This window comes from Mchenga conophoros, linkage group LG17 (assembly GCF_057382185.1).
Source record: "Mchenga conophoros isolate Kocher_MC1m ecotype Shallow Benthic linkage group LG17, M_conophoros_male_GT1.1, whole genome shotgun sequence".
In the NCBI taxonomy this organism is placed as follows: domain Eukaryota; kingdom Metazoa; phylum Chordata; class Actinopteri; order Cichliformes; family Cichlidae; genus Mchenga; species Mchenga conophoros.
Genome location: NC_140542.1, coordinates 5963953 through 5978329, shown reverse-complemented (window position 1 = coordinate 5978329; position 14377 = coordinate 5963953). Strand labels below are relative to the sequence as shown.

Here is a 14377-nt window from a genome sequence, read left to right as displayed (position 1 = left end):
ACAACCATGCCAAAGTCATTTTGAAAGGACAGAATGCCCCCCCACCGAACACAAACATGAGCCAGAGCAGCTTCAAATGTCATTACGTTTTTTTTAACAGCAAGGGGTAGATACTCAGTTACACAGTACCAGTTTTTCATACTTCTACACCTCTCTCTCTCTCTCTCTGCGCAGAGTCCTCCTCATCGCTATAGCCATTCTCTCCTTATACTCTGTACACCTGCTCCTTGTGACTGCTAAGGAAGGAGGTTGGTATTTGCTCTTCAGACCTTTAAACATTTTTAAATGTTACGACGTTAAATGTTATGACTGCTGATTAAGGGATTACAAGTGTATGTTTCCACAGATGATAACATTTTATATACAGTATTTAATTGGGAGGTTACTGTAGGTCACAGGGAGGAGTATGACGCATGAGAAAATGCTCGGACAAGTGATTGTAACAGCACAAAAAAGTAATTGCTGTTATGCCAACTTTCGTTGGAAATCTCCACACCCTTACCTAAAGGCATTTGAAGAAATGAGAATGAAGTAGTTATTGCAAAGATAACTTTTTTTTTTTACAAAGAAGGGGCTAAGTAAGAATTGCAAAAGAGACTGTGTAACATACACCTGATTGTCTAGTTAAGGCTGGTATCCTTAGTCACTCTCTCTGTTCTGGCAGGATCCCTCATCTATGAGAAGCTTGGAGAGAGGGCATTTGGCTGGCCCGGAAAAATGGCTGCATTTGGATCAATAATCATGCAGAACATTGGAGGTAGGCCCTAAATCAGTGTATTTCAATGAAACATATGTGTTTTTAATTGCATTACTGGAGCTACAATAATATCTGTAATGTGCACCTCTAAAGAAGTATTTGTAGTTTGCATGAAACCTGAAGTTGCCCTTGTTGTCCTCTTGCAGCGATGTCCAGCTACCTCTTTATAGTGAAGTATGAGTTGCCAGAAGTGATCCGCGCATTCCTGCACTTAGAAGAAAACTCTGGGTGAGAATGGGCTCCTCTAAAGATGAAGCAAACTAATGTTCGTGTGCCATCTCTTGTGGTCTAACCTTGTGTTGTGTTTGCAGTGAATGGTACCTAAATGGAAATTACCTGGTGCTGTTTGTGTCCGTCGGAATCATTCTGCCTTTATCCCTCCTCAAAAATCTGGGTAGGAACACAAGTGAAAACCGTCATATTTTCTCCTTCACATGTTTTGTAAACTTTATCCACTTGCTCCCACCACAGACTGACTTCCAGTTTCACTAAAGTTTCTAAAGTTCGCTTCCTGCTATGTCTCGCCAAATTCCTCAGTGCCTCCATGTTCTTGCAGCTGTCTGTAAAACATACAGACAGCTGTATAAAGCAGCAGACGGGATAAATTCTTTATGTTAGAACTGAATTTGTTGATGATGATGATGGTGGGGTTTTTTGCATCTGTCACTATTTAAATTTGTTTCTGCTCAGATCACACTTGGTTGGTGCGTTTCTTTAATAGGGCTGACAAGCAAGAGTGACACATATAATAGAAAAGGCATCAAAATGCATTAAAAACAGCTATCTAGGTTCAGAGTAAGAAAGGAACTCACTTTTTGTTTTCTCGTTTCTTTTTTAGGCTACCTGGGCTACACCAGTGGTTTTTCCCTCTCTTGCATGGTTTTCTTCCTAGGTGTGGTAAGTTGAGTGTGAGCAATCGTAATATGTGCTAATAATAATGTGATTAAGAATTGTATGTCAAGAGATCAGTATGAACATAAACCATCTGTACGTAGGTGTTTGTCACTTGGGGTATGTTAGCATCTTTCAGCTAATAGTTTCTGTGTTACGGCCTGTTGCCAGTTACTCAGATTTCCGATTTGCCAGTGTCAGGACTACTAACGGAGGAAGTAGATTTTTCTTTCTTTTCATATTTACTTTCCCAGGTCAACACTCAACTTGTTGCCTAAAAGAACAAAAGTGGTAGGGAAAAGGGTCAAATAATTTTTTTGTTACCACGTTTTAATACATTTTAGTTGCAACTTCTTATTCTTGAAGAAGGTGCAACTAAAACCTAAGATACAGCCTCACACCTCAACTAAGCAGTAAAACAACCGTCCTTAAATTATTTGTTTTAACCCTTCAGTATGGTTGACGCTATAATGGTATCTTTTGGCATTTTCTTGCTAGGTAGTATGACAAAATTACACTAAATGCAAATTACAAAGATGACATTTTTTAACAATATTAAACTCTTGATTCACTGTCACTCCTCACGTGCACCTTCTTTGGTAAAGGAGCCTGCTTCAGTGAACAGTCTTGATAAACCCAGCATGTGCTACCTCCGCAGCATCAAAAAACAGATAATTTTAGCTGCTAACTGGAGAACTCAGTCAATTATTTAGCAACTAAGTTGCCAGTTTATTTTTCTATGGAGTTGAAGGAAGCTAGAAAAGAGCTAAAAGGAGTTTGAAATCACTAAGTTGCTGAGATGCTAATGTTGCTCCGTATCTTTTGGATGTCGTAATAAAAACTGTTAGCTAGTACGTTAGCATACAATATGTGACAATTCTACTTTGAAGAGCACAGTCAGACTTCATGTCAATCTTTTTCAGATAATATACAAAAAAACCCAGCTACCCTGCCCTCTGCCTTTCCTCCATGGCCACTCATCCAATCTCAGCATAAATGGCTCGGACATGCCAGGGCTCTACGCCTTGCAAAACAAGTCTATACAGATGGATTTCTCCCACGCTGACATTTCCCCAGCAATCATTGGCAGCCACGATACCCAGCACTCCACGGGAATACACTCTGAACCTCACCCAGACGTTGAGGAGATGTGCACGCCGAAATACTTTGTCTTCAACTCACAGGTTAGTTCGTTGTACTGGTGCAGAACCTTTGATTGCCTTCACAGTCCATTGCTTATTTGTTATTTTAAGAGGTTTTAGCTTCTGAAATGGAGAACTGTTGGGTTTGTCATTGTACATGTGCAAATATTCACCATTGATCAGTTCCCAATTAATTAGACACTCCAAGACTTTAGTAAAGTTGAAGATAATCTTGTTGCTGGGGTAAAGTCTTGAAAACATGTACACAATGTATCATGGGGCTGTAGGGGTGGAATAGACAAGACACCAGTATGCCAAGCCAAGACATGTTTGACATCTTTGGTGCTGTGTTTTCGGCCTTTGAGTGACAAATGTTTTGTTTAATCTGTGGGCAAATATAATCATAAATCAGGGTACACATTTTAAATGTGGCATTATACTTCATAAAAGCGAGTTAATCCAAATCCAAACTTTGTGTAATAACAGCTCTTACAAATAAAATTTCACGATGATACCTTTCACATAATTTAAGTAGAAAAATGAGACCGTTCAAAAGTAGCAGCTGGTAGAAGTAAAGGTCATTGTATTGTCTGCATGTCATGCTTTGATTGGAGACAAAGAAAGGAAACATATTCCGTGTCTTTTTATGCATACCAGTTTTTATGACCTGAGCAGACAGCAGTGCAGCACTGCTGTGTTCAACTGTCCAGTGCATCAGAAGTCTTAAATGCTGAGGAAAAGGTTTTTTAGTGCTCTCCCTCCTCTCTTTTCTCCTGAGGCTATATCAGCAGGCATTTCTGTTTTACAGCTACTTTACCCAGTAGAAGAATACTTCTCATATATATTACATCATGTTAATGGCTCGTTTCCGTACTTTTTTCATCCTTCCTTAGACTGCGTACACTGTTCCCATCCTGGCCTTTGCTTTCGTCTGCCATCCTGAGGTGCTGCCTATCTATAGCGAGCTTAAAGAGTAAGTATGTTACTTACATTTACATCATCACATCCTGAAAAACCATCAAACATCTTATACATACATTTAAATCATCATATGCTGACCCGTTGCAATGACGTCTTCCAAGAGAGAGGAAGCGAAGAAACAGTTAGTTCTCGATATTCTTGATGTGTTCAAAGCAAAAAAAAAAAGTTGATTAGTAATTCTGACATGGCAAAAATTGTGGTGTCTATGTGGGGTACTCCTAATGTGGATTAGTGGATGCCTCCTAGTAGTGGACCTCTGCCAGAGCTGGTATTGTTTACATTCATCTGGTTTCAGATACCTCCTCGTGCACTGCTGTCAGGGACTTTAACATGGATTTCTAATTAGCATTTTTCAGTAATACTGTCATTTGGGAAGTGCTAGTTGTGAGCTAGCTCCCAGCTACCGCCTCCACCTTATTCGAGGAAACACCAGGGCATTCTGAGGCCAGTCAAGAGATATAATCTCCCGAGGACACACTAGAGAGAAATAGGGGCCTCCTTCCAATAGGAAATGCCTGGAACTCCTCACATATGAGGTGTCCGGGAGGCGTACTCGTCACTTTCCCGAACAACCTCAACTGGCACCCAATCGCTAAGGGGGAGGCAAGTCCTTTGGAGAAAAGTCATTTCTGCCACTTGTGTCTACAATCTTGTTCTGTCGGTCACTACCTAATTTTAACAGACCACCTCCTGCAGAAGTGGCGGGATAATGGTGTTACTTCTGCAGGAAGTGGTTTGTTTTCGACACTTCCTTTTGTGTTCACCCTTTTGTCCAATCCTTATATTTCGATCGTGAAGTCACTTCTCTAAAAGTCTGTGTGTTTGCCATCTACAGTCGGAGCCGGAAGAAAATGCAGAATGTCTCTAACCTGTCCATCCTGGCGATGCTCATCATGTACATGCTGTCGGCACTTTTTGGCTACCTCACCTTTTATGGTATAAGCAACAGTTTAAACAACAGAAAAAAACGATTGGTTTTTGTTTGTTTTGTTCTGCCATTCCGTTCTTTTGTCTTGCTAGAATTCCTATTTTTCCATTTCTTCAGTCTCAGTATTTCTCACGGACTGCTCTTTTATCCCTCTGCATCACAGACAACGTGGAGGCAGAGTTGCTGCACACTTTCACTAAAGTGTACAAGTTTGACACCATGCTGCTGCTGGTGCGTTTGGCTGTCCTCACTGCCGTCACTCTTACTGTCCCCATCGTGCTTTTCCCTGTAAGTACAACCTGCATAAACACACAGTCTGTCTCTGTCTTGTCTTCTGGAAGCCGAAAAAGTTGCCTTTATGGTAAAATATCATGCCTAGAGCTTATTTCTAACCTCTTTCATCACTCGCCTTCATCATTTGGAGCCTCGTTTAGGCAGCAGTTTAATTTGATTTACGTCAGAGCACACGAGCACAAACACCACGCCTGTAAATGTTGAACATTGCTGCCACTCTCTGTCAGTCTGCTTACAGACTGTGTTTTGTATTCACTGCAGTCATTCAGAATGTTTTGGGGTTTTTTTTTGTCATTTTCTGGACACCGCTGCTTTTTCCCGGCGTTGGTAAAAAAGAACACACTGTTCAGTTTGGAGCTCCATCTTGTGCCGTCACCTCAAAGCTCAAATGCACAGACGAAGGCTCTTTAAAAAAACAAAACTTTTTATCACATTAACGCAAACAGGCATACACACTGTAAGATTTCAGCAGTGAGGCCCGACTCTTTTTTACACCCGTTTATGTTGCTCTTTCTCTCAGCATGAAGTCAAAAGTCTGCATGTGTGTGATTTCCAGTCACCACAACTTCACAAGCCACATTCATTCACACGTACGCTTCCCCTCTTACTTGCCTGTCCATACATGGTCAAGGACTAATTTTAGCTTGACCTTTATCTGACTTGAGGAGAACAAGAATGGCTGCTAGACAGAGGAAGTTTCCTGACCCGTTTTGGCTTCCAGGCACTCACGCACACACACACACACACACACACACACACATCTAAACTGGGTTTAATATAGAGAAGAGCAGCTGGGGCATGAATTCTTCTCGGAAATACCTGAAGTTACAGCAGACTGCCACCAGGGGGCAGGAGCATTCAATCAGAGGAAAGTGCTGATGGAGAATGATGCAGCAAGTGATGGCATGTTATGGAAACACACTGCGACACCGCACTCACACACACGCACACACATTTATACAGACACATTTCTGTACATCGGTGCTCTCTTACATACAGCCTACACATTTTGTTATATTTTAGACGCATGGATGGAGCTTATGCCCGCACAGTGCCACTTCCGCCTCAGTTCCTTTGTTGTGTTTTGTTATGTTAGAGGGGAATCCCTTCAGCCCCCTCAGTCTCTGCAGTGGAAGTTTACAGACTCGGAGTGGACAGTGGAAAAACCCCGACTCTAACTGCTGCCTTCCGGGCGATAGAGAGGTGGAGCCAGTGAGACGAGCTAGAGAAGAGAAACAGACACAAACCTCTGCCAGGACCGCACAGTCCTCCAATTGTGTAGTTTTGTTGATAAGAAATATGCATCTGTACCCACTCTGTCAATGAGGAAGACAGTGTAATGGACTTACTTTGTTAGCATTATTGTGTTATCGTATTGTATTATTGTAGGGTCTTCACCTTACAATATAAAGTGCCTGAGGCAACTATTGTTGAAATCTGGCACTATATAAAATACATTGCATTGAATTGAATTGAATATTGCGGCCATATGTGAAATTATGTTCAAATCATATCAAAAAACGTAATCCTGGGTATTTATGATCGATGTCTAGTCACTGTGTGAAACATATCCAGCTGAGTCCTTCAAGAGAAATAGAGAGAGTTTGACAGAGGACATAGAAAACTGATAGCAGCAGAGAAACACGAGACTGAAACGGGATGCTGTGATGAATTAGGAAAAAGGCAGCTATGCAGCCTTGGCTTGGAGTTAAAAAACTAATGTGCACGTGGCTGTTTTATCAGCGTTGAAGCTGTTACAAGGAGATTTCTTTTAGTTATCCTGCTTTGCAAACTGATTTTAGATTGAATATGCCTGCATGTAAAGACATGACACATAACATTAGTCAGTCTTGGGTGTACTTTTAACTGGTGACAGTGTGAATGAAGTGACTGGGAAAGTTGATTAACAGCGTTCTGATTAAAATACACAAAGTTGGGGAGGTTTTAATTAACTGACCATAACTATTCCTACAATCACCGTTGCCATAACACTGCCGGAAGACTGGCTAGATCTAGATCCGTGCACGGCGTCGGATCAAAAGAACTGCTCAGTCACAGCAACGCTTATGCCAAGTTTCCGTGTGGCATTTGAGAATCTTGTCTTGAATGCTCCTGACCTTCATTTTGTAGGAAAATGTGGCCAACCTTCAGCTAGAGACTAACTTTAGCTTTATCTGCAGCTGTCTTTGACTCCTGTAGAGGACTATAAGAGACGAGACAAGACTGTATGTGTGGGAGATAAATGTCCAGATAAACGTCCAAGCCTGAAAGTGTGTGTGTGTGTGTGTGTGTGTGTGTGTGTGTGTGTGTGTGCATGCAGAGGGCGGTGCAGTCACGTGAAGGATAGATGCTTACAGAGGCCACATCACATAAGGCTTTGCCAGGATTCAGGATATAATGAAAGGGTTTTATGTGGAGTCAGACGTGCTCCAGTTCTCAGGCTCCAGCAGGAGATGGAAACCACAAAAGACGGCTGTAAGAGAGCTGATTAACACTTACAGCCAGTAATAACTTACTATCATCAACATAAAAATGTTCCTTTTGTAGCTCTGGCTTAAATACATGTATGTAAAGTCTTGTATGCTACAGCTGGTTTCTCTTTACTTCCTCTGCTCCTGCTTTAGTAATGTACATGTGACTGTGAATATTTGCAGATAGCCACTCAAGCTAAATATATTTAATGTGTCATGAGTGGTCATTTCTGGTGATTAATCCAGGCGTGTGAATGTCTTACTTTTTAATAGGTGTGCTCCTCCTAAGTGTGCTTCTGTAAACAGTTGTGTTATTTCAGTCCAGATGTGCTGAAACGCTTCCAAAAGAGCCGAGGGCAAACAAGCCTGAGGGGTCTTCTATTGAATTTAGGTTAAAAGGATGACACTGGTGTCATGCTGGAGGGGACAAACACCACCCAGACAGAAATTACACAACCTCAACACCCGAATGTTGTTCTTGCTGAAGTACAAAGCGTGTTCTGTATGTAAACCTCTGGGAAGGCAGGGCAGTCTGTGCCTCACACAGTGCAGTTGTTGTCCATCAGGATCGGTGTCACCGCTAGAGAGCACGGTTCACAAATATTCTTCTTAGGTTTGCTTGGCTGCATTAAAGCCTTTTGCCTAGAGAAGAAGTCATGGTTTGTAAAGCTTCAGTGGTTCTACAGCGAGGCAACACTTTTTTTTACACACACATATATATATATATATATATATATATATGTATATCCGAGAAGGGGCTTTCCTTACTGTGCTGCTTGTAGTTTCAGTTCACACTTGGTTTTGTCAGTCACACATTTAACTTTGCTCAGAAAAAGTCACATATGCTTGCCTATTTATTACCTTAGATCTTCATCTGTGGTTTGTTTTGGACTGACCGAAGCCTGGCCATACTGATAGGTTAGGAGTGCGCAGATATCAAAGGGTGCACTCCCAAGAGTCATAGTGCCAGATGACAGTCAGATGCTGAATAACTTGAAGCTTTGGAGTGAAATGCTGCGTCCAGGCTCTAGTTTTCCAAGCAGTCCTAATTACGCTGGTGGGAGTAAAGTGAAGGTATGGGTTGGGGCAGTGAGGAGGGGCTGTTTTAAAACGGCTAAGAGAGAAACTTGGGTTTGAATCGTTCATTTTATCTGTGCTGTGAGCCACTAGTTTGTCACAGAGAAGAAAGCACATGCTGGCAGCAACAAAAAAAGAGAAAAGGCGTAAAGACACGCCTCCTCCTCCTCTTCCTCCCCCCCCCCTGGGGCTGAGCCCGCCCTCCTCTCTGCACTGGCTGATGCAATCCCATAGTTCCATTGCGCTGCGGGAGATAATCCCAAACAGTTTTGAATGGGCGCTGTAAGCAGGGCTCTTTGTGACCTCTCTCCCAGAGGCTTACGGGCTAAAGGGGCCTCAGGTTTTACCTGATACCTGCGACCTTTCACCCAGTTCAGGCTTTAACAGGTTGCCTGTAGCTCAAGGATCTCCTGGTTTTCTCTGACTCACACACACACACAAGTTCATAACTCTTGACACACTTCAATCACTGGCCAAATGTGAGGAATCGGCTTCAGTCGCAGGCTGGCAGCCGTGCATATTTGTTAATGATTCGGTTCTTTGACTGAGACAAGAAGAGAGCAACTGACTTTAGTGTTGGAATAAATTGTTTTTATCAAACAAACGTTTATTTCTCTATTTACAAGAAAGCTGAAAACACTGTTTCACCACATTCATCACCACTATGTCACTGTTTCTCCTAGATCCGTTCATCCATCACCACGTTACTGTTCAGCGGGCGAGAGTTCAGCTGGACTCGCCACTTGCTGATTGCCGCCTTCATCCTGGCCTTTAACAACGTCCTGGTCATCTGTGTCCCCACCATCCGGGACATCTTTGGCTTCATCGGTGAGTCCTGACACTGAGTGTGAACAGAGAGCAACATTTCTGCCCTTTCAAAAAGACACATGAACCCAGAGTGAGTCAGTGAGGTTTGCCGGTTCACGCCTGATTGGCACCTTCAGATGAGGGATTGTTTAATTGGATAAAGCCGCTGGAAGTACAGAGAAGCTTAAAATGTCAGGTTAAATCCTTACCTGGTGAGGATTCTCAGGTTTAAGATTGTCAGGAAGAACACTTTCCTACTCACCCCCTTTTTAATAAAGAGTTGCCAGCAGATGCCTGTGCACATGTTCTGTTGGAGCAAAGACGATCACTTCGAGCAAAGTTTAAAAAAAAGAAAAAAGAAAAATCAGCTCTGCAAAACTAATCCCTAAATCAAACCGAAGAGTACTACTTTGTAACTGAGTACCAGCACCTCAAATCAATACTTAATGGCATGCCTATAATATATGAGGCTTGATGCTTTATTAAAGGTATTTTAAAAGCTTATGTTATGCACCTTAATTATTAAAAAGTCTAAAAAACACAGCTGTCACTCAACGTGTCACTTAAAGAATTCCTCATAGTGATTGGTCTGGCTGTTTGTTTCAGTTGTTGTCACCTGATGGCAGATTCAGTTTTCCTCTCGGTTTAATTGCAGGCGCCTCTGCAGCAACAATGCTCATCTTCATCCTACCCGCTGCCTTTTACCTGCGCCTGGTAAAGTCGCTGCCGTTGCGCTCCCCACAGAAGATTGGGGTAAGTGTACAGAAACACACTCGCAGTCACACACAATGCTTTCTGCTGCTGTCTCACTGTATTGGCTTTCTCCATGTATCCACTGAGGGCCAGATGAATGTGATCTGCCAGAAATTTCCACAGACCCCTTCTTTCTTCTGTGTATCTCATCAAGCTGAATCCCTTCTTGTTCTGTCTCTCTCTCTCTCTCTCTCTCTCTTCAGGCAGCCATCTTCCTGGTCATGGGAGTCATCTTCATGATTGGCAGCTTGACGCTTATCGTTCTTGACTGGATCCACAACCCCCCAGGCTCTGGGGGACACCATTAAAACACTTTTCTACCGTCTTCAGTTTCCCATTTAGAAGTGCAGCCACTTCCTTGACTGCCCCACAGCAAATCACTTGTTTTCCGTACCCACTGGTTTCCTTCATTTCATCAAATCGTTATAGAACCTCAGGCTATAGACATGAGTGCAGCACTGGGTTAAGACATCTTCAGTATCCTCCCAGAAAGTCCCACTGGAGGGGATCCTTTTAGCTTAGTTTGTATTTTTTTTTCTTTTTTCTTTTTTTGGATGTGAAACGACACAAATGAAAGAATCACAACAAGGGGTACCGGTCTCTGGTTTAAAATGCCAACATGCCACCGAGACAGCTTTAGATCGTCACCATCATCTTGATGATCATTCTTTTCCAGCTAAGAAGAAACAACAATGAACAGATACTCTGCAGCCTGTACTTGAAGCTGGAAGGGCTGGAACGATCATGTAGGTCCATCAGTCCTCTGTGAACTTTAAGGAGTCTTTTGGAGTGTGCCATCATCCATGGAAAAAGGAGCACATCTAGCATTGTGTTCAGTAGTAGCTGTGTAAGAAGCCATTACTATAATTATTACTACTATTTCCTAAAATTCCTGCGGTCGATTAAGCATTCATCTCTTCTCAAAATGACGGTTGATGAGCAATTTAATTCCATTTTTTATTTGGGAAATTCAACATCGATTTGCTGCTGTGTTACGTATTAACAACCAGAAGCTTTGCCAAAGTTGGCACGCACAAACAATTTTCTTTAGTAGAGTTATGCTAGATATTTTCAGCTCCAAAAAGACAAGGATCTTCCTTGCTGGTCTTTTTTCATTTCGGCTGTGCACACAAGATTAAGTGGGTGCTTTCAGTATTACTGTTCACAGATGGATCTAAATATGCAAGATACGAATGTACATAATTAAGTGTATCTACTGACAAAATGGTTGTTGTATATAATATCTTACTTGGCCTCTTAAGGCTGTTTCCCATTCAGCTGGATGATCATTTCCAACTAGCAGTATACATATACCTGCTGGAATCATTATTAAGGCACATACAGTAGAACTCATGAGATAAACATTGAATTGTTTTTTTTTTAAATAAGTAATTATATGGGGAAAAAATAAGTATGCATTTTAGACAATTTTTAAAAAAGATCAGCTAAAAAAGATACATATGAATAGGTTGACCTAAATATTACAATTATTTTAACTCGTGCCATATTATGCTCAAGAAGAACTTTATTCGAATGTACGTCCTTTGTTTTTGTTTTTTTGCATAATTATATGCTATTTAGTTTGAAGTAATTGTTTGACACTTTGTAAAAGTTTATGAGTTAGATGCGAAGATTGATAACAATCTCATGTAGGCACGTTAAGTAGGAAGTTAACCTTTTACTGTCAGGCCTGTAGGGATTGAAACGCTCCATTAAAGTGTGATGCAATGCTTAAACATTTACGGATATATAGAAATTAATTTAAGGAAATATAATATTTCAGTTATTAAGCTTTAGAGGCTGTGGTAGGCAAATTTTAACTTTACGCCAAACCATGCTAGCTAGTCAGTCAATATGCTAGCGAGGGCTAACAAGTCTCCAGGTTCCTTTGTTTTTACTTGGCATATAAACGAGATTGTTATCAATCTTCACGTGTAAGTCTTGACAATTAAGTGAAAATGTTCCCTTCACACACAAAATATCAAAGAGCAGTAATTTTTAGAAGTAAGGGTGCGGTAAATAATAACTAACAAAGAATGCTTCAATACCTAGATGACCATGCTAAAGGTGTCAGCCATTTTTAAGTATGTTGTGAAGGGTGTCTACCAAGATCCCAAGTTGCAACTCCAGATGTTTTACCTCAACATCTAAAGCTAAACATTTGGATATCCCCTAGCAATATATTTTTTTATATATATATAATTCTTGATGTTTTTTTTAATTTAAAAGAATAATATACAACCAGTAATCGTATTCATTATTTTATTGTGCCTTCTGAATTCTTGGTATTGTAATTGGCTTTTGAAACAGGTGCCTTAAATGTAACAGTGAATGGCGGCATCACAACCTCAGACTTGTTCCGTTTCACCGCTTCTCCCGTGCCATTGCGAGTCACACGCAGCCAAAGTGGACAGCATTTATAGATCCTTTGTGGATCTACGTACATAAAAACAAATAGATATTTCAAATGAAATAGTATATAATGTGCATGTTTTTGGCCTACAAACATGGTCTTTTTGAACAATTGTATATGCTCTGTAAATAATCTTTATTTTATGGTACACTGACACTCATTGCTTGTGAGCGGGTTGATGGATGAATTCTACTTGACTTCTTCTGCAATCCGTGTTTGTTTTAGTTTCTAAGTATGTATTAGACCTTTTTTTTCTCTTGCTGTCAGACAGTAGTTTGTTCTGGGTTTTTTTGGTCCTATATTTGAAGCTTGTATATTTGTAGAAAAGTTGTTCGCTATATATCTGTTTTCATATTTTAACATTAACCTGTCGTCACAATGCATTAACTCAACAGCCTACTTCCCAACACGGTTTTCCCAGGAGTCTCAGAAATAAGGCAACTGGGTTTATGTCACTAGCTGACCGTCACTGGGTTGAATTTTAAAGCCACGATTAAGCCGTGTTGATATTAAACATGTAATTTAACACTCAACAAAATTAGGACGAGACAAGTATTTTATGACCACACTACAGGAAGTTTCTTACAAGACACGTTAGTCATCTGTTACAAGACCAAGTGGTTCTTTTGCTATTGCACTGTGCAATGCAGTGTAGCCATCACTTAAACTAACATGTACTGTAAGCGTATATCTTTATGCATAAGAATCTTCCACGTTCACCAGCTCAAAGCTTTACCAGGACAATCATACACCATTGCTGGATGTATGTCAGTGGCTTGTGACGCATTGGTGTCATAGACATCTTTAAAAAGCCCAGTTTTTGGTCAGGTTTTATTTGCAAGGCATTACTTGAATATTTTTACAGCCTGATAAAGTCACCAAGCTTCTCGACTAAAGGGTCACTTGACCCGTGCAGTACTCACTATCAATATTCAATAATAGGTGTTTGAAAATCTGCCTCACTCTCTCCTCTGGGTCTGTTACTAATGTAAGAGTTTTTCTCAGTTCCTCAGGATGAGTTTTGTCTTTTCAAGCAGCTCATCCAATAAAAAGAAGAGACAGCAGTTTTTTATCAGAAAGCTCTTTCAACCTACTTTAGTATCTCAGGTATTCAGTCTGGCTGAACTTTTCTTCTCACTTTCGGATAGACTCGTATCATATCTCTTTTCCTTTTTTGTGTGATCGAGCCAAGCTGTACAATGCCGTGCTGGTCTAAATGACAAGTCTTCTCATGGATTTGTAAAACAGACAAGTCCCCAGAATGTGTTTCGAAAGAAGGTGTAGAAAAACCACCTGCCTTATTTTTCTATGGAGCCTCAGCCGTGTAGAAGCACTGGCTTAATGTTTCTGCTGTTCACAGTGTTCCTATGGATCAGATTGAACATTCAGATTTGTAATTTTACCTAAACAAAGGGGATTTTTTTTTCCTTTTTTTTGTATCGGTGATGCTGTTTCATTATGATGAACAATAAAAATGTGAAATAAAAACCATGTTTTTATCATTTTTTAACTTTTAAAATCATAGTTCTTTAAAGAAATCCAAAGCAAACGAACAAGTGGTAATAATAGAAATGCAGTATATTATAAAATGTTTGTAAATGTGGATATGGGAAAAATCCCTTATGTCGCTCCAGATTTTATATAACATGCTGGGGTGGGGGTGGGGGGGTTCTAGTTTGTGTCTGAGAAGTGTTGAAAACACGCAGTTCTTTGAATCTTTGGGCTGTAGGAGGGACAATACTCGGTGTATAAATGCTCAATCAACAATCATTTATTTCCATACAATTCAACAGTCAGAGCATTACAACGTCCGGACGGGAGAGATGCTACCAGAGGGTCAGGCACATGTCTCAAAATGGTGAC

At 40.8% G+C, this 14377-nt stretch overlaps 1 protein-coding gene across 6 annotated transcripts in view; it reads left to right on the top strand.

Moving 5' to 3' along the window:
- Nucleotides 1-14002, top strand: part of slc38a4 (solute carrier family 38 member 4) — a 31640-nt gene extending 17638 nt beyond the window's left edge. For all 6 annotated transcript variants that reach the window (XM_085251113.1, XM_085251114.1, XM_085251117.1 and 3 more), the window contains 12 exons: nt 175-248; nt 665-757; nt 904-985; nt 1069-1151; nt 1596-1654; nt 2572-2832; nt 3684-3763; nt 4607-4707; nt 4863-4987; nt 9225-9369; nt 10004-10101; nt 10305-14002. In XM_085251113.1, coding sequence (XP_085107239.1) covers nt 175-248; nt 665-757; nt 904-985; nt 1069-1151; nt 1596-1654; nt 2572-2832; nt 3684-3763; nt 4607-4707; nt 4863-4987; nt 9225-9369; nt 10004-10101; nt 10305-10409 — 1306 coding nt within the window. In that variant the 3' untranslated portion in view covers nt 10410-14002. The remainder of the gene's footprint in view (nt 1-174; nt 249-664; nt 758-903; nt 986-1068; nt 1152-1595; nt 1655-2571; nt 2833-3683; nt 3764-4606; nt 4708-4862; nt 4988-9224; nt 9370-10003; nt 10102-10304) is intronic.
- Nucleotides 14003-14377: the final 375 nt, after the last annotated feature.